Source organism: Diabrotica undecimpunctata, chromosome 3, assembly GCF_040954645.1.
Source record: "Diabrotica undecimpunctata isolate CICGRU chromosome 3, icDiaUnde3, whole genome shotgun sequence".
Classification (NCBI taxonomy): domain Eukaryota; kingdom Metazoa; phylum Arthropoda; class Insecta; order Coleoptera; family Chrysomelidae; genus Diabrotica; species Diabrotica undecimpunctata.
Window position 1 is genome coordinate 53,520,714 of NC_092805.1, and position 24,614 is coordinate 53,545,327.

A 24,614-nucleotide genomic window follows, 5' to 3' on the forward strand; every position below is an offset into this window, starting at 1 on the left:
TGAATATATGAATATTTTCCAGCGTTTTCTGTCGAAGCTCTGAAAATACTCTGAGAGTATTTTCAGTTATTTTAGAGTTATTTTAGAACAGTCAAACAGAACGTATATGGAAAAAACTGGGAAAGTTCTTTTGGATGGTCTGGAAGATGTAAAACAGTTTTTTCGGCAAGCTTCAGGATGTCTATTATGGGATATCCTCGGATTAGGATGTATTGGGCCCAAAAAACCAAAGCAGAATGTGTAAGTAACCTCATACAAAGGGATAAATATTTTTGTATACGAAAGAATCTGAAGGTTGTGTATGATGGTGACGTAACGGATGAAGAAAAGAACACCAACAAGTTTTGGAAAGTCGATCCACTGGTCAGGTCAGTTAAAACAGGTTGTTTGAATCCAAAACCTCAAGTAGTAGCTATAGACGAACAAATGATTTCTTTGTGGGGACATTGTCTAGTTAGACAAGTAATCAAAACAAAGCCCAATCCATGTGGTTTGAAAAATTTTGTCGTAGCTGCTCCAGATGGACTGCCACTGGATTTTTTCGTTTACCAGGGAAAAGGTGAAACTATAGTTGATGATAAACGTTTTAAACTTATAGATGTTGATGGTAAGGCTGTATTGAAGCTTCTGAGTACGTTTTCTTGTGAGGTTTTAGTTTATATGGATAGATATTTTAATTTCGAACATCTTTTAGATTTATTACATTCAGAAAGAGAAGCTACAGGTACTGGCTCTTTGATACAAATAACAATACCCAAGAAGTATAAGCTAAGAAGTGATATTGATTTGAAAAAAGAAGGAAGGAGGGCAATCAATAAGATTATAAGCTCAGACAGGCAAGTAACTATTGTAAAATGGTTTGATAATAAAGCCGTAATTTTGATGTAAAATATAGTGGGCTCACAACTTGTCGATAAGTGTAGAAGATAATGTAAAATACAAAAAAAATTCATTGAAGTCAATAGGCCTCTGGCATTTAAGATTTACAATGCCAGTATGGGAGACATTGACTTTTTAGACCGAATGATCAGTTATTACAGGAAATGCACAGTCAGAGTTATCATGTATATGTTTTACTTTGCAATTTCAGCATCATGGATCGAATACCGACGAGATCAGTGACTTTTAGAAACCCACAGAAAAGACATTATTAATCTCTTCAGTTTCAAAGAAGAGTATGCATATTTCCTGGCCCATGGTCATCAAAAGAGCTCGGAGGATAGTGATCCAGATTATGAGTGTTCCTTGCCCCCTCCTAGGAAGCAAACCAGGGTATTCCACCCTCCAGACGTGCTCCATAAAAAGCACACTTTAAATTTACCAGAAACCTCAACCCCAGCCAAAAAAATAGATGCCGAATGCCAGGTTGTTCAGCCAGTTGTGTATTTATTTCCGATGAATTCATAAAAAATCATGGCTATATTACTTATAAAACACAAATTGCTTTTGAGAAATTTTTTATTATCTTGAAACCAAATGTCGCCTATAGGAGACATTGGATTTTAAAGATGGCTGCCATAAAAAAAATTGTATTATTTTTTTTTATCTTGATGCCTAATGTAACATAAAACACACCGAAATATAGAAATTAAAAAATAAAACATTTCTGGGACTGAGGAGGTTAAGCAACTGTGGTATCGTCAGCAAATTGAGTGACATAACAGCCTGATTGCTGTTCCACGTTTTCTACTCGAACACTTATTGCATCAGAAAAATTATCTAATGGATTCCGAACCAAACATGTTGAGCTATCGTTTATCAGTTGATTTAAATCATTGACGAAAACAAAAACAAGAAGAGGCCACTTCAACGCAGTTTCTCTAACACCACTATGATAAAGTTTTTCTAGCAGTATTGGATGATTTACAGTTTCAAAAGCTCATGCTAAGTCAAAAAACAAACAGATAACTTTATTACCCTTATCAAAGTTCAATAAAATATGAGTGCACAGCGCTAGTAGTGCATATTGCACACTTATACCTTCACGGAAACCAAATTGAGACTTTTCTATAATGTTGGGCTTGTTACTATACGAGAGGAGACGTGTATGAAATGCCTTCTCATATATTTTTGAAAACACAGATAAAAGTGATAGGCCTCGATAGTTGTGTATAGGTGCAACTAAAGCAGTATTTAGAATTTGAGGAAAAAATCCCTTCCTGAAATGAAAGGTTTACTACAAATGTCAATTGTTTATATATGTTATGAGATACATGTGTTAACATAGAATACGGGATCACATCCAGTCCAGCCGAGGATTTTTTTGAGATATCTTTAATTATACTTTTTATTTCTTCATCACTTACAGGATAAAGGAAAAGGGAGTGTATAGGCGAAGAAATATTTTTAGGATTATAGTCAGGTGAAGTTTGACTAATTAAATTTTTTACGGAAGTCAAAAAATGTTGACTGAAAGATTCTGCTATGTCATGAGGGTCATCCACAAAAATTCCCAAATTATTTTTAAATTTTCTTGGGTATTTAGAATAGTTTCGATTTTTACTTCTTCGCTTACTTTTACTTCTCGACTTCTTCTTCGCAGTGAGGCAATCCTCCACAAATAAGATCCCAAAATTTCGACCCTAACTCAGAATGTAACTTTAAAAGAACACCATGTCTTGATGCGACGTATGTTATGAATGCTTCTGCTACTGTAGTCGCTTCTTGATTAGGAAAAAGTGCAACTTTTAGGCCATTTTGAAAAATATCGGCCTTCGGACCTGTCATCGGAAGTGGACAGAGAATATCCCCTGCAAGTCGTTCGAAAGGCTCTCCGAAAAAGTATTGTGCCATTTTACCACGATAATCTTCTACATCTCGCTGACAACTAATCCAGTAGAATCTGTCTCGAACTCTGGCCAGTATTTTTTCGACTCCAAAATGTCCTCTTGAAAGGCTGCTATAAAGTTCTTGTAATAGACTTTTAATGTATGATTTTGGTAGCACCACTTGTTAAACTGTACGAACTATCAGAACTTTCCTACTGCTGATATAATAGACCATTGGAAAGACAGAAAGATTCCCATTGAGCTGAGTACGCTTTTATAGTTCCACTGTGTTTAGTTATTTCCTGACAAATAGTCCCTACTCCATTTTTAAGCCATTTTCGTATTACTTTTAAGTCATTATTTTTCTTTTGACTTTTTTTAAGGTTTTAAAGGGAAGTCTGATTATTATCTTCTTCCTGTATAACTGTGGTAAAGGCAACTCTGTCGAAAGTTGAGTACAAAGTCAAGGTACAAAACAGAGTGTCAAGGTCTTTTCAAACACATACTGGATTACGCCAGGGAGACAGTCTATCTCGCCAATTGTTTAACATCGCGCTAGAAAGAGCCATAGAGAAATCAAGCATAACAACCAGAGGTACGATCATCAATAGAAGTGTATAGATATTGGCCTACGCAGATGATATTTACATTGTAACACGCACAAAAATAGACCTGATACAGGCTTTTGAAACATTAGAAAAAGCCGCGAAGACAATCGGAACGTATTCAAAACAAAATACATGAAGGTCACTTATAAAAAAAAAGTAAAAACAGCACACAAATAGCGGCACCACAAGATCTGGTGACAGAAGCACACACATTCGAAGGGGTCTTGGAGTTTATATATCTTGGAACACAACTAAATAACAGCAACCTAGTAAGCGTAGAAGTTAAGAGAAGAATATACCTGGCGAACAGAGCTTACTTTGGACTAAAGCAGCTCCTAACATCACACATAATTAGCAAAAAAACCAAGATACAGGTTTAATAAGAAAGTCTTATTAAACCTGTCCTGACATACGCGTCAGAGACATGGAATATGGTAAAAAGCGACGAAGAACTGTTAGGCCGCTTTGAAAAAAGAATACGTAGGCACATATACGAAAGAGTACAAGAAAGAGGGATATGGCGCAGGAGCTACAATTTTAGTTGTATCAATGCTATGAAAAATGCAACATCATCCGGTCTATTAAAATTAATAGATCAAGGTGGCTAGGACACCTTGAAAGAATGGACACTGGAGACCCCCAAAGACAGATATTATATCAAGAGCCAGTAGGAACCAGGAAGATAGGCAGGCCAAGATCTAGATTTAAAACTCAAGTCGAAGACGACTTGAGGAATCTAGGGATCAGAAATTGGAAAGCCAGGGTGAAAGATAGGGGGAAATGGAGACTAATTCTTGAACAAGCGAAGACACACAGGGTTATGGAGCCAAAGATGATAATAATGATTCCTGTATAACTGTGATTACCTGGAGACTTACTTCTTCGGTTATGTTCTTTTTATGTTTAAGTCTTTTACAGTACTGTCATTGTCGATCCAAACAGGGCGGCCTAGAAATAATATCGGCATTGTTATGAAGACGCCGTTTTCGATGTTTGAAGTTGAAGTTATACTGTTGGAGTGTCTCTATCCACCAAGTAACTTGTCCTTCTGGCTTTTTAATATTCGTTAGCCACTACAAAGCGCTATGGTCAATAATTCTAATTATAAAATTTCTGTTATAAAGAAAAGTATGAAAATATTCTAGGTGTTTTGTAATAGCTAAAAACTGGTAACGCAATATTTCTTTTCAGCCTTTTCTATTGTTTTACCAAAATATGCAATAACTTTTTCTTCGCTTTCCTGTTCTTGTAATAATACTAAGCTGAGATCTGTCACAATCCAACAGAAATTTGCCATCTTCTCGTGAATAATCTAGGATAGCTGCTGTCATAAGTCGTTTTTTAAATCTACAAATACATTTTGACAATACAGTGTCCAGTCAAATCTAGTGTTGTTTTTGGTTAGATGATAAAGGATCAAAGCAATGCAGCTAAAATCTTTAATTAATTTTCAGTATTATAAGCAGAGTTAGAGAAAACTTATCTTACTAATCTCCTTTTTATTTCCTGGTTTAAGCCAATCTTTAATAACTAAAATCTTCTCTGTATCAGTTCTAATACCGTCTACTATAACAATATGTCCTAAATAGTACGCCTGTCTTTAAAATAGTGAATATTTCTTAGAATTTAGCCTGAAATTGCCATTTCTTAATCTGTCAAATACCTCACTTAAGTTTTTCAGATGCTTATCAAAGGTTTTGGACTATAATCATTGTATCATCAAGACATACTAGACATGTTTCCAGATAAATCCTCTTAAAACTATCAGACCTTCGAAAGTAGCTGGAGCATCCAAATGGTAGAACCTGAAACCTGTAGACTGGTGCCAGTTGAAAACGCTGTTTTTGACATATGATAAAGTCTTTGGTGTATCATCTACTCGGAGCAATAGACATTTTTTTTGTCCTTCTTTCTTAGATACTAACACTATTGGCGGACACCAGTTCCGGAAAGCTCTTCGAAAGCTCTTCATTTATCATGTCTTGTATTATATTTTTAACTTTTTTTTGTTTGGCAAATGTAACCTTTTTGAGGTTTGTCGAATTGGTCCTTCATCTCCAGTATAAGATATCGAAACTTTGTCCATAACTTTTATAAAAATGACTAAATACTGTTTTTTTTAACAATAAACGTTTAAATCTACGGTTACTGAGATGACCTTTTTTATGCCTCACTGATGATTTGTATGATATGGATTTATATACGAAACGTCTTCAGTAAAGAATGAAGGAGCAAGATTGTTTTGTTTTCTTCTCTAATTTTGTGACCGATAACCATCCCACAAGTATTCTTGTGAACTATATTTTGTATATATATATATATATATATATATATATATATATATATATATATATATATATATATATATATATAGTAACATCATCAAAAAATATTACACAATACTAAAAACAATTATATAAACATAATACTACATCGACCGACAATGGAAACAACAAACAGAAGCGATGGAAATTGACCAAATACACAAAGACTAAATTACAAACTTAAAAGATATAAAAGTGTGAGGTACCCTTTTAAAAAACAGAGCAAAATTTTATTCCGGAACAAATAACAAATGCCTAGTTTCTATAATGAAGACGAAAAAAAATACTTTAAAGCTGCTTATTGAACATTTTGTAAGTTATGATATTTTTTACATCTCATCTTACCCTCTTTTTTGTAGATTAGGATTATTATCATCTGTTAGAATCGATAGGAAGTTTGTCTCTAGGTCATACCTTCGTTCTTCAGTTCAGAGTGGAATTTGTTGATTCCTAGTACCCCTTTGTTTCTTTTCGTTTGAATAGCTTGCTTAGCCTCAAAAGTCGTACGTTATATTTCATCACCTGTTTTGATATGTAGTATGTATAATGAACACTATGCGAAATAAAAAAGCATCAGGTGAAAACGGAATATTATTAGAAATGATAAAGTATGGTCAACAACACATCATAAAAATCGTAAATATAATTTTTAATAAATGTATAGGAATAAGTGAAGTACCTACAGCTTGGTTAAATTGGCTTATAATACTGATATTTAAAAAGGGAAATAAATATAAATTAGAAAACTATAAACCCATTAAAATGTTATCAGTCTAATAATATAAGCTGTTTGTGAAAATAATTTTATTGCGAATAACAAACAAACTAGATAGTTATCAGCCTCGGGAGCAGGCATGATATAGAAGAGGTTATACCACCATAGATCATATACAAATAATAATAACACTAATTGAAAAATCAAACGAATACAATATAACACTTCTATGGAGGCATTTGCAATTTGGGCCATCCTTGATATCTTAAACGACAATAGAATTAAAATGAAAAGACAGTCAAGATTTGATTTCACGTACAAAGCGTCTATGTATCTGTTTATACGTATTTCGCCCTAATAGGGCTCATCAGAACAGCTATTCATATGCGTTCTCAACGTGAAAAATAAATACTTTCTGTCTTTAAGAAGCAACACTAAAATGGCTTCGAAATGGACGCAATAGCGACATCTGATAACAAATCCGTAAAATAGTTTCGAAACACAATTCAGATTTCTGCCTTAATCTGAGCCTTCTATTAATTGCAAGGCAAAGCAGACGTTGATAAAGATGTTAATAGAGACATGGGAAATCTAAAATTTGCATTCCACGACATGTCTCCTCAACTAAGGAGAAATCATTAGCGAATTGGTTTCTTGTACTCATACAGAGTAGATCCGAATAAAATGAAAAGACAGTCAAGATTTGATTTCACGTACAAAGCGTCTTATCATTCAATCTTCGCTTTTCCACTGCTGGACATAGATCTCCCTCATAATTTTCCATCTATTTGGATATTGTGCCTCTTGCATCTAATTCCTATGGCAACGTTTTAGATCGTCAGTCCAACGTGTTGGTGGACGACCTCTGCTTCGGCAGGCATCATTTCTTGGTCTCCATTCCAGTATCCATCAAGCATCCATAGCGTCCACAAAGCGTCTATGTATCTGCTTATACGTATTTCGCCCTAATAGGGCTCATCAGAACAGCTATTCATAGGCGTTCTCAACGTGAAAAATAAATATTTTCTGTCTTTAAGAAGCAACACTAAAATGGCTTCGAAATGGACACAATAACGACATCTGATAACAAATCCGTAAAATATTTTCGAAACACAATTCAGATTTCTGCCGTAATCTGAGCCTTCTAAAAATTGCAAGGCAAAGCAGACGTTGATAAAGATGTTAATAGATGTTATCAATGTCTGCTTTGACTTGCAATTTTTAGAAGGCTCAGATTAAGGCAGAAATCTGAATTGTGTTTCGAAACTATTTTACAGATTTGTTATCAGATGTCGCTATTGCGTCCATTTCGAAGCCATTTTAGTGTTGCTTCTTAAAGACAGAAAAGATTTATTTTTCACGTTGAGAACGCCTATGAATAGCTGTTCTAATGAGCCCTATTAGGGCGAAATACGTATAAACAGATACATAGACGCTTTGTACGTGAAATCAAATCTTGACTGTCTTTTCATTTTATTCGGATCTACTCTGTATGAGTACAAGAAACCAATTCGCTAATGATTTCTGCTTAGTTGAGGAGACATGTCGTGGAATGAAAATTTTAGATTCCCCATGTCTCTATTAACATCTTTATCAACGTCTGCTTTGCTTGCAATTTTTAGAAGGCTCAGATTAAGGCAGAAATCTGAATTGTGTTTCGAAACTATTTTACGGATTTGTTATCAGATGTCGCTGTTGCGTCCATTTCGTAGCCATTTTAGTGTTGCTTCTTAAAGACAGAAAACATTTATTTTTCAGGTTGAGAACGCCTATGAATATCTGTTCTGATGAGCCCTATTAAGGCGAAATACGTATAAACAGATACATAGACGCTTTGTACGAGAAATCAAATCTTGACTGTCTTTTCATTTTATTCGGATCTACTCTGTATGAGTACAAGAAACCAATTCGCTAATGATTTCTGCTTAGTTGAGGAGACATGTCGTGGAATGAAAATTTTAGATTCCCCATGTCTCTATTAACATCTTTATCAACGTCTGCTTTGCCTTGCAATTTTTAGAAGGCTCAGATTAAGGCAGAGATCTGAATTGTGTTTCGAAACTATTTTACGGATTTGTTATCAGATGTCGCTATTGCGTCCATTTCGTAGCCATTTTAGTGTTGCTTCTTAAAGACAGAAAACATTTATTTTTTAGGTTGAGAACGCCTATGAATAGCTGTTCTGATGAGCCCTATTAGGGCGAAATACGTATAAACAGATACATAGACGCTTTGTACGTGAAATCAAATCTTGACTGTCTTTTCATTTTATTCGGATCTACTCTGTATGAGTACAAGAAACCAATTCGCTAATGATTTCTGCTTAGTTGAGGAGACATGTTGTGGAATGAAAATTTTAGATTCCCCATGTCTCTATTAACATCTTTATCAACGTCTGCTTTGCTTGCAATTTTTAGAAGGCTCAGATTAAGGCAGAAATCTGAATTGTGTTTCGAAACTATTTTACGGATTTGTTATCAGATGTCGCTATTGCGTCCATGTCGTAGCCATTTTAGTGTTGCTTCTTAAAGACAGAAAACATTTATTTTTCAGGTTGAGAACGCCTATGAATAACTGTTCTGATGAGCCCTATTAGGGCGAAGTACGTATAAACAGATACATAGACGCTTTGTACGTGAAATCAAATCTTGACTGTCTTTTCATTTTATTCGGATCTACTCTGTATGAGTACAAGAAACCAATTCGCTAATGATTTCTGCTTAGTTGAGGAGACATGTCGTGGAATGAAAATTTTAGATTCCCCATGTCTCTATTAACATCTTTATCAACGTCTGCTTTGCGTTGCAATTTTTAGAAGGCTCAGATTAAGGCAGAGATCTGAATTGTGTTTCGAAACTATTTTACGGATTTGACAATAGAATTGATGACCGATATACAAAAATCATTAAGTATAAAATATGACAATGCAACATCGCAAGTAAAAACAGAAAAAAGAACAGAAAAAATAAAACTGCAGAGAGGAATAAGACTAAGTAGTTGTCTCACCTAAGCTATTTACTTTAGCTCTAGAAGATATGTTCCGAATTTTAGAATGGGGATATTAAGGAGTGACGATAGACGGCGAAAACCTGAATCACCTGAGATTTGCGATAATGTTGCACTAATAGTAAAAGACAGAGAAGAAATGCAGGAAATGTTATTAGACCTAAATTCAAAATCAAAAGAAATAGGACTTAAACTAAATCCAGCAAAAACTAACTATCTAACACACGAATCTCTACATATAACTGATGATATATCTCTGGACAATAATAATATATAAAATATATATGTATACTTAGAACAAAAAATCGAATTAACAAAGTTTAACTTAAAAACTGACTTAAATATAAGATGTTCCTTAGCATGGGCAGCATTCGGAAGATTATAAACAGTATTTAAATCAAACTTCGCAAATACCTTAAAAGCAAAAACTTTCGATCAGTACATGTTGCAGATACTGATATATGGAACTGAAACATGGGCTTTTGACAGCAACATAGTTCACAAACTTCAAGTGACTCAGAGAGCTATGGAACGGAAAATGCTCAAAATTAAGCTCAGCGATCGCAAGTCCAATAAAGAAATAAAAAGAGGAACAAAAGTTACAGATGTAATCCAAAAGATTGTCATATTTAAATGGAACTGGGCAGGACATATAGGAAGAATGGAAGATAACCGTTAAGCGAAGCGAATTATTAAATGGCAACCAAAAGCAAACGAGAGAAGTAGAGGCAAACCTCAAAGCAGATGGATTGATGACATCAAAAAATGGCTGGTCATGAAAGGATGCAAACAACAACAAACAGAAATGAATAGACATACCTAAGGTACGCTTACATCCGACGATGGATGGAATAGCTGCTGATGATGATTATAATGAAAATAAAATAAACATAGATCGTATAAAGATATAATTTTTTATTGTCCAACTTGAGTATAAACTTTTTACAATATCAATAATAAATATCTACATAAATACTAAAAATTAACGAGAACAATTAATTATATATACATTTTAAAATAAATATACCATAGTATTTTTTAACTTAATATCATAGAGTAGACTTACATTAAAATGAGATATTTACGATTAGATACAAAGTCTAATCATAACCAAAAAATTATTTAATTGTAATACAAAACCCTATAAAATTACAAATATGTGTTCACAGAACTTACAAATGTAATATATCATAGATATATGGGACCAAAATCACCGAAATATCAGGTAATTCTTCCGATTAATGATTGGTCTGTCAAAAGTCTGTTTGATTGATATCGAGCATCTAAAGTTAAATCAACTTGAGCATCAGATATTTCTTCAAAAATCAGACCGCAATGCCAACATTTTTCGGAAGTTTCCCTGTATTCGGCAAATATTTTACTTAAAAATTAAGATTTTTCATTGGAAATTACCTTCCTTAAATCAACACGCCTAACTAGCGTGCATAAGCATATAGTAATACCCTATAGCTTATTTTGACACTTTGATAACAAAATGCATTATATTTACTTGTTAATACCCAAAGAACCATCACCAAGATCACCACCCAAGTTACTTTGGTGTTCTAGACAAGCTATGTACATTAAGCAAACCGTATCTTCAAGTAATTTAATACACATAGCTTATAGACCTAAAAACGATCCCAAACTAAAGTTTAAGATCAGTTACCAAAATTTTGTACATATGTTACAATTCATTTTGGTACAAAACTTTGGTAAAATTTTAATCCTCACTAGAAGATACGTTGCTAAAATTTCTAACGACAATTACAAACAATATGGATGGCAAAACTGGTACACCAGTCTCTGTGACCTTTCTGTTTTCTTCATAATGCCTTTCTTATAATACTGTCTAATCGACCTACTGAGCTTATCATAATTCATCGCAGGTCTGTTCTTCCGTTTGCCCCACAGCCTGGCCACCTTAACAGAATCTTCTATTTTAAAGATGCCTTTGCTGCGGTCTATCCACCTTATACACGAGACATAGGTTTGAGGTGACGCCAATAACTCTTTTAGAAATTGCCAAAGGTGTATATGAGAACCTGATCTAGACGTGGTGGGTTTTGAGGTATCTGCTGGAGATGAAATGTCTTCTTCTTCATCTGAAACAACAATAAAACAATATTTTAACAAAATATGAAAAAGGTATAAATGGATTAAGTGAAAACATCAATAATTAAAATAGAAATTTCGTTATTTCGAAATTATATAACTATACAATTTTTTTTTGTAAACAACGATACAAAATATTTCATGTTTTACACCAGAAAGTAAACAAAATTAACATTTCGAAAACATATGATATTTTAAAATTACCGTCAGTGTTTGTTGAAAATTTCTCAATTCAATTTCCAAATTATGGAAAAAATATTGTCAACCTGTTCAACAAAAAAATTTCACGTGATGATTTAATATCTAAACCAATTAAAAAAAGGTAAAATAATATATTATATCACTTTTTATGGATTTAGTAGACTACAAAAATGCCTTTGATTTCACCCTATTCTATCCCAATTAAATAAGTTAAGTCTCCCAAATACGAAACAGATGCAAATCAAGAATATACATGATTCTGACAACTCAGACCAAGCTATATTCCGTTTAAAAATTACTTATAGCTTAATTTTGATGACAGCTCATTAACATTGTACTATTGTAATGTATTCCAAGTTTGTCAGATAGTCAAACTTTCCATGTATGAATTGGTATCAATTTCTGTATGCTCTACATCTTCACCCATTCGAGTAGATACAAACTCATACGCGGAAAGCCAGCGAATGTGTCCTGTTTCCACTTCTACAGTGGTAGCTGCAAAAACCGCCACCTAATTTGGTGGCCTTAAACGAAAACGACTATCGTTTTCTGTCTTTTTGAGCTGTACGAAATGTGCAAAAGATTTACAAATGTCAGCAGTAGCTTTGTTACGGCTTTGATGAATTGAGACGCCGAATATATAAATAAATGGCGAAAAGGAGCACAACTCGTCAAACTTTCCGTGTATGGATTGGTAACTATAGACTGTCAAAACTTTATTTCTGGATGCTCTACGTCTTCAGACTGTCGGGTAGATACAAAAACACATACACGGAAAGCCAGCGAATTTGTCTTGTTATTTCCACCTTCTCTAGTTTTAGCTGCAAAAAGCGACACCTGTATCAATGGCCTTATACAAAAATAACTGTCGTTTTTATATTTTTAACAGCCTTTGAAAAGACTTCTGCAATCAATTTCGGCAACAGCCGAAAACCATTTCTGAACATGATAGTGCACCGTGATACAAACAAAGTTTTAAAAACAGAATAGTACAGAAAGTCCATGTGTAGAAATGGGTTTATTAACTACTTTCCAGCACATTCATTTAGGAACTTAGTATTAAATATGAAAAGTCGAGCTATAACCTTGTTACATCCTGACTATAGAATATCTGGTCTCAAAATTTAAAAACGAATATGTTGGAGAATTCATTCCCAGCGAACCTTCTGAACTTGTTTCTGGTGTTTCAAAAGTCAAAACCACAGATTAGACAGAGGTCTCAACCAACAACCAACGAACAATGTACCACTCTGTACCATATATTCCAGCCTTAACAAACAGATTTTTAAATATGTTTAAAGAAGTATCGAATATCAAAATTAAAACCAGAAATATAAAAAAGGTATTGAACTTACACACCAAATAAAAAATATCCTTAAATATTAAAGAAATGTGGTGTAGTCTCTACTTTGTAATAATTGCAACAAAGTATATATTGGAGAAACGTCCAGGAATATGCCAAGAAGATTAACATCGCACAAGATTGACATTAATCTGAATAAAGTACAAGTCTGCGCATTGTGCATAAGTGGATCACACGCCACATAATTACCAAGTAAAAATATTGGCCAGGAATAGATATCGCAATAAATGACTGTTTTTAGAAATGTGTTTAAATAAAACTATACAGAACACCTTAAACAAAAGAGCAGATATTGAGAATTTAAGTGCTATATAGTAATCTACTATTAATAAAAGAAAAATCACATATTTTATATAAAAGCCACATAAAAAGTACACAAAATATTGGGGGATTATTTCAAGTTCAAATGAAATTAAGTGTTTTTTTGTGTTTGGTTTTGGCTTTCTTTTTATTAGTAAGAAAACTCTGTTGCTTGTTTAATAAATACTAAGAGTGTCAAAGCTTGCGATGAAGGTTGCATAAGCATAAGAGCACTGGTCTGTGGCATAGACGTATTATATTAACATGTATGTTAATATATACGTCTATGGCCAGTGAAAGGGTGTTGTTTTATTTTTTTGTGTGAATTCTTGTCTTTTGTCACATATTAAACTAACCTAAAAATGCATCTAATAGAACAACAACAAAAATAGAAGAGACATGGACAATATAGATTTTGTTTGTAATAACAAAAATACGATCAAGAATATTTATAAATTAGAGTTTTTATTCAGAGCGTACTTTTAATAATGATAAATCCAAAATAAAAAGACGTAACAAACGAATAAGAATATAGCGGATACTGATGATTAGAAAAGCAAATAATAGCGTTTAAGCCTATGTCTTATCATTTATAGTGCTAATCAAACAAAGCAATGGTAAAGAAATTAATGATATATTTATACCAAATTGATAAATTATTGGCGCAAAAAAAAACACTAAAACTAATTGTAGTAACGATATATAAATAAAATATTGCAAGAGGACAATTTCAAACTAAAATTTAGTTAAGAAACAAATTAAAAGAACCAAAAACGTCTAGAAATATTAGCAAAAATAATATATTTAAATAACTTTTTTTACCTTGCTATTTCCAATTAAAACCTTATACATTAGAATGTATAATTTTAAACTTTTGAACTTTACTGGTACGTAGGTAGATCTTTGAGTTGACATTTTCTTCCAATTAGATTTATAGAGATTAAAAATCTCCTTAGATCATTTTAATTCCCGAAAATAAACTAGTTCTCACCTATTATCGTTAAAAAGATCTTTTATTCATCTACCTTTAATTTGTTATTCATGTTTCTTAAATTAAAATGTTTAATTTTGTTTAGATGAACTTTTGGGATATTTATATCAAACGGTTGACATTTGTGATTAAAATATTGTTTTATAGGAAGAATAAATTTGCTAAATGGATATAATTTGGTAATATGTATGTAAAATTAGACGATCAGTTAAATTGTTAAAAATAGATGGTGTTAATAAGATGTAGTTTCGAGATGTAATATCGTGATAGACATACGGAAAAATAGGAGAGACAAGTAGAACATACGTGCTTAATATAATGAAGAAAGTCGCTCTCTCCCTTTCTCTTTCCCTCTTTCTCTCTTTCTCTCTCTCTATTCCCAATGTCTCTACAGCCCAACTCTCGCCCTGGTCTGCACCAGCATTTGAGTCCAAATATTTCTTTCCTCCTCTGATTTTCTTTTGTTCTAAAGGATTATCTATCGGCGTATGCATTACAAAGAAGAAAAAGATTAGAATGACTGGTGGAGTACCAGAAGAGTCGGTCCTGGGACCCACCTAATGGAACATGTTGTACAATGGGGTACTAGAAGTAAATAGAAAGTAATAGAAAAACTGCGAAACAGATAGAGAAAAACGATTTAAAATTAGCAGTAGAAAAGAGTGAAATATTTATCTTAAGGAAATCGCGCGACTGTAAAGACGCAAACTTTCGGTTTCCCGGATCACACAAGAGGATAACAGATATACGGGGCCCCAGTGTGGCATGAGGTCCTATATGGCAAAATATAGAGACATGCTGCTTAAATCACAGAGAAAAACCCGTGATCGAAGTATGTAGTGCGAATGCATCTAAGGGGCAACGGAAATTTAGGTTCAGGACCAGAAGAAAAAAAAAAAGAAATCTGCAGATGTGGCAGGACCAGTGATTAAGGGAAACAGGTAGGGCCGTATGGACGAGGGCCCTTATCCATAATGTAGTGAAATGGTACGAATGTAGACACAAGTGCGTCAACCACTACGTCAAGCCATGACGGGTCATTGATCTTTCCGGTCATATATGTACGGTATAAAAAAACCGAGGATAATCTGTGCACCGAGTGTGAAGTAGTGGATGACGCGTACTACGTGATATTCGTATGCCCTGTATATCATGCAGGGTCAGCTGCGCTACAATTGCGACTTGGGTCCCCTTTGGGTGAAAAAAATGAGTTAATGCAAAAGGCAATAAAAAACAAAAATATGTTTAACTTAATCATTGGTTTTGTCACTAAAACCATAAAACATAAAGAAGAAAAAAGGGAGACTACATAAAAGATAATTTGTTTATACTTTTATGCCTTTACAAACAATTTCCGGCTACAAACGTGGATGGGGTGGAGAAGTCGTTCCGTCATGATAGTCACAGATCGCACACATAAAGTGCCAGTTAGTAGTTACAACTAAAGCTAATAAGACAGACGCAATGCTTGCTAAGGACTGTCCCGGCCTATTTGTTGGAGAAATATAGGGTGAGTTTAGTTGGTAGGCTGCGGGTTACGGTTAGGTGTAACCGGCTGTATCTGACATACCTGGGACACCTTCCTAGACACTTTCCTAGAGGTCTTTGGAAGATTCTCACCTCCCAAAAAAAATCAACAAGACACGCACATTTTATTATAAGGCAACTAGTGAAAAAATATAGTAATGATAGTAATAAACAGATAAATGCTCATATGGTATTTGTTGATCTGGGGAAAAGCATTTGGTAAGGTAACTTAAAGGGTTCTATTTTGGACAATGAATAAGAAAGAATATTATGTAATTGCAACTAGTTTTTGGACAAGGGTGGTAGAGACTAATAAATTTCACTTAAAAGTAGGATTATCAGGACGCAGTGCTTAATTTATTCTCTTATTTATTCTTGTTTTACCAGGTAATAGAAAAAATTCAAAGTGACAGACCATTGGTGTTCTGATAATGTGGTGTCAACAGAAAATTTTTAAAAATGAATTTAGCAAAGACTAAAACAATGGAGACAAACTTAAAGAAAGAGCTTTTAAGCTTAGTCTAAAAATAAGAGTATTTAAAATATTCCCCTCAATATCAAATTACTACTACCAATAAGGTACTACTTTGGGTAGTGAAATGATTGTGGAAAGTTGTGGATTGTAGAAATAGTTTTTTTAGTATCTTAGTTCGGTATTACAGACAAAATTAGAAAAAAGAGGAGATGCATGCAGTAGAAAAATAGCAGAAAGGATAAAAGGACACAGAAAAGGATTTAGGCAAGCAAGATAAACCATTGACTAACTATTCACCGTTAAGCGGGTTTTAAGCAAAGCTTGGGAACATCATATAGATGTCTATAATATTTTTGTTGGCTTTAACCAAACATGTGATCCAATAATGGGCACATTTTATACAAAATATTGAATGAATTTAAAATACCGTCCAAAGTAGTTAGACTCATCTAAATAACGATGAAGGGCACAGTGGCTCAGATACAGATACAACATGAAATAACAGACCCATTTCAAATAAGACAAAGATTAAAAAAATATAATCGGCTGGCACCAACACTGTTTAATTAAGCACTGGAATACGTAGTTAGAAAAATATCAGAAGGCAGAAACAGCACACTTATTAATTAATCAGTCCAACTGGCAGCATACGCAGATGATATAAATATCATGAGCAGAACAAAGCAACAGGCGAAAATACGGATACGAAACTTAAATCGCATGCTAAACAAAAGGTCTTTCAATCAACATAAAAAAGACTAAAATCCTAGTACAAAGCCGATGGGATAGAACAACACGACCCTACCTGACAGTTGACATTTTAGAAAAAATAGATTAATTTAGCTGTGTAGGAGTAACATAACAAAGGACTATATTGACGATGCAGCGATAATGAGCTATGGATGTCAAACTTAAGTATTGACTCAAAAATCTATACACCGCATGGAAATTTTCGAAAGAGAGAAAGCTACAGAGATGAATACCCTATAAATGAGAACAACAGTTAGCGAATCAGATATAATTATGAAATATGAAATATATAGAAAGAACTACCTTTATCTAATCATGTCCACCTACAGCGTTTTCAATGGGCAGGACATGTATTTACGATGAAAGAAAGCAGGCTTAAATAAAAACTGTTGAATGCAAGGATGCAGAGCTAGAGACCTATTAGAAAACCAAGAAAGCAATGGGAGAATAATGTAAAGGAGGACGCAAGAAATCTACTTGGCAGTCCATCGTGGAGTAGAATCGCTACAGACCGTAATGAATGAAGAGGTTTGCTAAGAGAGGCCAGGATCGAATTGTGCTGTAGAGCTACACAATAGATGGATAGATGGATAAAAATGAAGAAGGCTAGTGATGTGTAGTAAGACAGGAAGATTTTAATGAATCTGAAAGACAAATTCCATAAAACTGATATAACAACAGGTATGATGTAAATGATAATATTAGGTAAATGAGTAATAGTGACAAAAAATGAAGAGTATTAACATTAAGAACGAATTGATAAGGAAAAATTCAAATGAAGCACAAATTATTCTATTCATCTCATTGATACTCGCCCGGGATAGTGCAGTCGTTTGGATATAACAAGAAATCCCTTGTAAAGATAATGAAGTCGACTATATTTAAAATAAAAAAAGGCATTTATTTACTGAAAATATACACTTCACAAAATTATTATTTCACCAGAATCCTTGCTTTGTTGGTCCGGTTGATTAAAAATCAAAACAAAATAACATGAATCATCGATTTTCACAAAAGACAGAAACCAACAAAATGACACATCAACATAAATAATTTATTTAACTGTTGGCTATCATTGAAAACATATTTTATCTACCAGCAACACATTTTTAGAAAATGGATTAGATTCTTTTTAGCTGATATCTTTTAATTTAATCAACTATAAAACTTATTTCTATAAGTTTTATTGATGTTTACTAACCCTACAAATGTTTTTTACTATTATGTATAATAAAACCTTGATATTACAACAAAATTTTAATTTCATTAGTTCTTGTCGGTATTTCGTGATCTAGTATCTTAAGAAATGACCTTATTTGTTACTCATAGATCTTAAGCAGAGAATGAATAGCAACAGCAGCTTTATTATTGAGAAGTTGTATAATAAGTGGATTTATATCAGTCCGTGAAGGTGAACTACTCAAGCGATCTGCATATTTTCCGATGGATTTAAAAAATAACGTGAATTAAACGAGGTGTATAGTCACGTAGAACAAAGAATGTACCTAAAGTATATCTAATGTAGCAATAGTACTGTAAATAGGAGATATTTATTGCAAAACGAATAAGCATACAAGTAAATATATTTATATCTTCTGCTATGAACAGTGACTTACAAAAACAATCAGATTATAAATCAAACTATAGAGCAGCCTAAATTATTATCAGGAATTTTAGGATTTTGTGTGGACTATTTTTTTTATTCATACGTGTCTTAGAGTTGTTTCAACTTATCTTGTTTTGTCAATTTTAGCCTTTTCCTCTGATTGTAGTAAGTTTTAATTATTTTATAAAAAATTACACAAATGTTATATTTTGTTCTAAGTTATTATACAATTTGTGCAATGCTCTTTCTAGAGGCACTTTTTCTATTTAAATGGGATTTTTTTCACAAAATATGGTGAAAATTTATCTTTTTATGTCACAAACACACTGTAATTTTTTTTTAAATCTTTTCTCCAAATTATGGAGAAAGTACTCTAATTTTTAATCGAAAATTCTCACGTGTGCTTTTTTATTGTCAATATCTGCCTTTTTAAATAAGTTGTGCGCTTTTTGTTCGCTGAAATATCACTTTCTAATGGTGTAAAAAAATATATGTTACTATAACGAATTTTCTTAGAAAATGCATAAAACAAAACGAATTAAATTTTTTTTCTAATCGTTAGATAAAATGTTGAGCTATTTATTAAAATTTACACTTTAATTACTCGAAAAAAAAATTAGATTTTATGTTTCATTGATAAACGAAACAATTGCAAATTAATGAAACAGAGATTACAGAAAACATGCAAACATAGGAAATTTTCTAACCATTAAACATAGCGTTAAATAAAGGGGATTTTATGTAAAAAAATGTGATAGCTGCAATTTTTTCGTTAAAAAAATTAATTTAATAAATAAACTTCAATTATATTTAGCCCATAGAAAATATTAGAATATAGGAACTTATAAGATAGTTAATAAAATTCTTAGGGTTTTCTCATGCCGAGCGACCTCTTTTTTCACTTCTCTCCTTATAAAAAGTATGTATACAAGCAGTAAGATAATTCACATTTACTGCGATTAAATCAGGCACATTTCTCAAACGAGCTGAAATGTTTTTATCTAAATCTTTTAATGTGTCTTGTTTTTAAATATGCTTTAATATATATTATCTCTTGATCGTTATTTTTAACAGATTGAATTTTTTCGTTTGAAACATTACGGAAAAACCTACTGCGCAGAAAGTAATGAGATTGGAAATTAAAGTTTGTTTAGCAGTAAATGGTTGACTTCAATTAGTACTGACTATTAACATCCTGGGTTAATTGATAATAGTATAAAAGGACCGATTTCAGGTAAAATTTAAATATGTTTCCTGGTAAAATTTGTCAATCTTCATTTCTTAATGTTGATTTAATGGCGTACAATCCAAACTCATTATAATTTCATTAATACAGATAACGCTTATATTCACGAAACTGTACTGATAACAGTGTTTTTCGAATTTGATGGTAGTGCGCGACGGGTTTGCTAATCACCTTTTATGTGTTTTTCAGATATTTATATAATAAGTTTATGGAATTGAACACCAGCCAGTATTTAAATACGAGTTCTTGATAAAATTTGTTTGTCTTTATGGATCACGGAAAGTGTTAAGTAGTATTACTCATTTTATTCATTACGTTTTCTATCATTATGTGGCGTCCGTGGGATAATAATAATGGGGCTTCTTTTATTGTTCCGGTAAAGAAGAAACATTTATCTGTAGATGCAAAGTAAATTGTAAAAACTATATACAGTACCTTACTTAAAAGAGGACTTGACAAAACTTCCGCTACGAGTAAAATATGCGATTTGACGAAATACCTCTGACCGCAGTGTTCAATTTTTTCACATGCGAAAAATCATGTCATTTTTTCGCTGTATTACTAGCTACCATTCTACCACAATTTTACAATTATTTCCCGTTCTCCAACCCTTCCCACTCACATTTTAACCCCACTCCATTAGAAATACAGACAGTTGTAAGATAGCAAAGAAAGTCTCACTCTCTTGCCTGTTGTCTCTCGATGATAACAGACACTCTCTCTTGACTGCTGACTGTTGCTAGAGACAGTCGTCCTCTCTTTCGTCTGCTGAGTCCTACTAGGCAGACGTATTATCTCTCTATCGCTACCTATCGCTTGGTACAGACTTACCACGCTTTTTCTCTACTCTAATTATCTCTCTCGCTTATAGTTACGCGAAAAATACCGCAAGTACTATTTTAAATCGTGTACAGACGCAAATGTGCTATATCTCGTGTGATCTAAGTGTTAGTACCGCGAAACACGTCTTCAGAAACCGGTAACCGGACAGTTTCCCCGTGTGAAGAACAACCGCGACTGAAAGCCTCTAAATACCGCGAGTGTGTGTATGTGCAGCAGAAGAATTGGTAAGACTTTATATAAACTTAATTTGCTATAATCTGTATAACCTTTTACCACATATCCTAATTTATTTGAACCAGCCCTATGTAATACAGTCCTCTTTAACTGAAATTATATTCATAATTTCACATATGTACACCCTTTTTGTACATATTGTGGTCTATTCGAGTCGGATATAAATCATAATCTCTCTCACTCTCTATCTCTCGGTCTCACATCTTGATTCTACATAGTTTGGTACACTTTTGAGTCATATGTAAATCCTCATTCTCTCTGTTTTATCTCATGCTCGATTGAACATATTTTGATCTAATTCGGTTCAGATAAATCTTATCTCTGCTGTAAATCTCATTAGATTTGGTCCTTCAAATTATGTATTTCTATATATGTGTATATGTTCTTTGATATATATGTATATACGTATGTATTGATAAATCGATATATTGATAGATCGTTGTTTAATAATTCTTATCTGTGTAAATTCCAATTTTATGATTCTATTGTTAAAGGACGTTAGAAAGTCAGGTAAAAATACCCATTGATAGATACCTGTGACGTAGTAAAAATTCCAGCCCTTTTGTCAACCAAAGATACTCATTATAATCCCAACTAATTGTATTGTTCTCTGACACGTTTTGCCAGAGGTACACGTCTAGGTAAATAATTTGGGATTTTGTCCTATTGTTCTGAATAATAAATTTTTACAAGAATTCTCCGCTGTTATTGTCATTAATCCCTAGCATAATAATTGCTTTATTCAAATCGCTCGATGACACAAACTAAATTTTTACAATAATCTCTGTTTTTAGAAAGTATTTGCATATTAATTGCTTTATTAAATCAACAACAATTATCTCTATTAGTGTTAATTTAAATTCAATTCACGATACCAAATATAATTTTCACACACAAAAAAAAAACAAGAAGTTGATAATCTGATTACACTCTTATATATACATATTTTTCTCTCTGCTCTTTGTACTCTTTCCAAGAGTCGCTAGGTTTTATTCTCTTTCTCATTCATCTCGTACACTCTTATTACACTCTATATAACTATAATATACTCCAATTCAAATGGCAGAAATTGCAGAATATTTTTATGCAATGCACGTTTCACAAAGAAATATCACCAGAATTGCTAACGTTGTTAGTTCAAATGAACAAGGCCTCTCTAATTGTAGAATTAGGGAATATTACTCAGCTTAGGGCAGCTTATAAATCGTATTTGGATGCTTTGGAAAACCTGGCTGACGACGAAACTATTCTCGAAAGTGAGGAAGTAGATATTACTTATGAAAAATATATGGATGCTTTATGTTTCTTAGAAGAAAAACTGGAAGCTAAACAGGCTTTTAAATTTGATACAAAATTTAAGGCGAATACTTCCAGTAAATACATTGTTAAAAGTACTGATTTGAATATAAATGGCCAAAAAGAAGTTAAAAATACATTTTACTCTGACTCCCTCCCCAATCAGTTCAAAGAGATGAAAGAAATAACTATAAGTACTTCGTTTAGTTCTGCAATTGTTCAAGCTCAGACGCAAGAGCTTCAAAAGCCGACTTATAAAAACACTTCTAATAACATTAGTACTCAAGATGTAATAGGCCAGCCTCTCTTAAAAATTGTGTTACCAGCACAAACAGTCACTTTTCAAAATACTCCAGAACAAAATATGATTACTGAAACTGTAATATCTGCATCTCCCGTGCTTCTTAACATTTCTCTCCCACAAATATTACAAGAATCCAATACCTTGGTTTCAAGTCAAGTTTTACATACACAAAATGTTTTAATCCCTGCTCCTATTCTAAAAACTGTCAATTTGTCTTCATTGGTTATTGAAAACTTAACTCAAGTACCGCCTTCTTGCGGTGTGCAAGCGGAATTGGCAAATATACCTCCCAAACTCGTATACAAATTCAAGATATCTCTCAACCTGAAACTTTAAATGCTCTAAATATACGACAGGTTAATAAACTCTCTATTCAAGCTCAGAATATATTCACTCCCACTTTCTTACATTTCAATAAAATTCCTACACAAAAATCTATAAAAATCTATTGATTTATTATCAATTGCAACACCTTGTGAAGGTGATGTACATGTCAATTTTTTGAAAATTATCCCTTCTCGGAATAAATCCATTGTTCCTCCACTAACACACGAAAATCAAATACTCCTCTCACAGCCTCGTATTGACACGGCTGTCATCAAAGTTCTCTCAATAGAAACTGTTCTTACTCATACCTCACAATCTAATTCATTAGATTCAGTAGAACCTGCCTTTTCTTCTGTTACCGTGGCCCTACCATTCGTAGAGGGCCAAGTAACAACAGCTCCTGCAGTGCCCAACCATATTCTGTTACTGGAGGCCCAGTGTGCATTGCCGCCTCCTGATATGGTGAACGTTAATGTAACGTGCCCTACTCCGTTGTTTACTGTCCCTCAGGTTCAAACTTTTGTTAACCAAACCACACACTCAGTAGCCTCTCATACTATAAAAAATTATGCAAATATCGACAATATCGTGACCAGCGCCAATAACTTGGAAAGGTTACACATACTTTATTCTCAACTACGCTCGCTTCTGAACATTCACGGTTTCCAACTCTATAAAATATATTTAAATTCTCGTGCCTTTTCAAATGAGCATAATATGATCTTCACTTCAGAAGTTAATCTTGACTTAGTTAGTAGCTTCTCTAAGGTCCTAGGTATTAACAGGTCACCTTATCAAGACGATTTTTCTTTTAAGTTGCCTATTTGCGAAGAGGCGCCTCCCTTAACAAAAAGAAAATTATGTACCTATGTTTCTCGAATGTATAACTCCTTAGGAAAATTCTTATCTTTTAGAGTACACTCTAAATCTTTCTTACAACTTATCTGGTCATTACCCTTAGACTGGTACAGTGATATACTGGATGACCTATTGATCCCGGATTGGAAATCATTATTGGATATCAATATCTAAAATAATTACATTTCCCAGATGCCTGACACTTCCACTGCCTAAATCGGATATGCAATTACATTGTTTTACCGATGCCTCTCAGGACATTTATGCTGCTTGTGTCTATCTTCGAGTCGTGTATAGTGACAACACAGTCACGTCTCGCCTCATAGCATCGAAAACTAGAATAGCTCCACTAAAAAATAAACTAACTATTCCTCGGTTAGAATTGTCTGGTATCTTATTAGGTGTCACTCTTACTAGAAAGGTACTTGAGGTTCTTTCAAAAAACGTCACAATATCTGAAGTTCACATATTTTCAGACAGCCTCATCGCTTTAACATGGATTTTAACAACTAAATTTACATGGAATCCATTTGTACTTCATCGTGTCAGTCAAATCAAAGAATTAAGTAAATCCTTTTTATTTCATTATGTAAGTTCCTCTTTAAACGTAGCAGATTTGCCCTCTAGAGCCTCAGCTATCACTCAGTCAAATTTAAAAAAATTGTGGACCGAAGGTCCCCCCTTTTTAGTTTCCAGTGTAATAGACTACTCTCAATTCAGGATAAAAGAATGGACGGGAGATTTACTGGAACTCAGA

General features: G+C 33.3%; 2 protein-coding genes across 3 annotated transcripts in view; one reads left to right on the forward strand and one right to left on the reverse strand.

Moving 5' to 3' along the window:
• Positions 1-207: 207 nt before the first annotated feature.
• On the forward strand, positions 208-888 carry LOC140435792 (uncharacterized). The gene has a single exon (XM_072524509.1). The coding sequence runs from the start codon at positions 208-210 to the stop codon at positions 886-888; it is 681 nt and encodes a 226-aa protein (XP_072380610.1).
• Positions 889-10,419: 9,531 nt separating this feature from the next.
• Positions 10,420-24,614, reverse strand: part of Ets98B (DNA-binding protein Ets98B) — a 144,089-nt gene continuing 129,894 nt past the window's right edge. For both annotated transcript variants that reach the window (XM_072525928.1, XM_072525929.1), the window contains exon 5: positions 10,420-11,526. In XM_072525928.1, coding sequence (XP_072382029.1) covers positions 11,189-11,526 — 338 coding nt within the window. In that variant the 3' untranslated portion in view covers positions 10,420-11,188. The remainder of the gene's footprint in view (positions 11,527-24,614) is intronic.

Excerpts from the sequence above, each read along its gene's own strand:
- LOC140435792 (XM_072524509.1), top strand. The coding sequence starts at position 208 with ATGTATTGGGCCCAAAAAACCAAAGCAGAATGTGTAAGTAACCTCATA.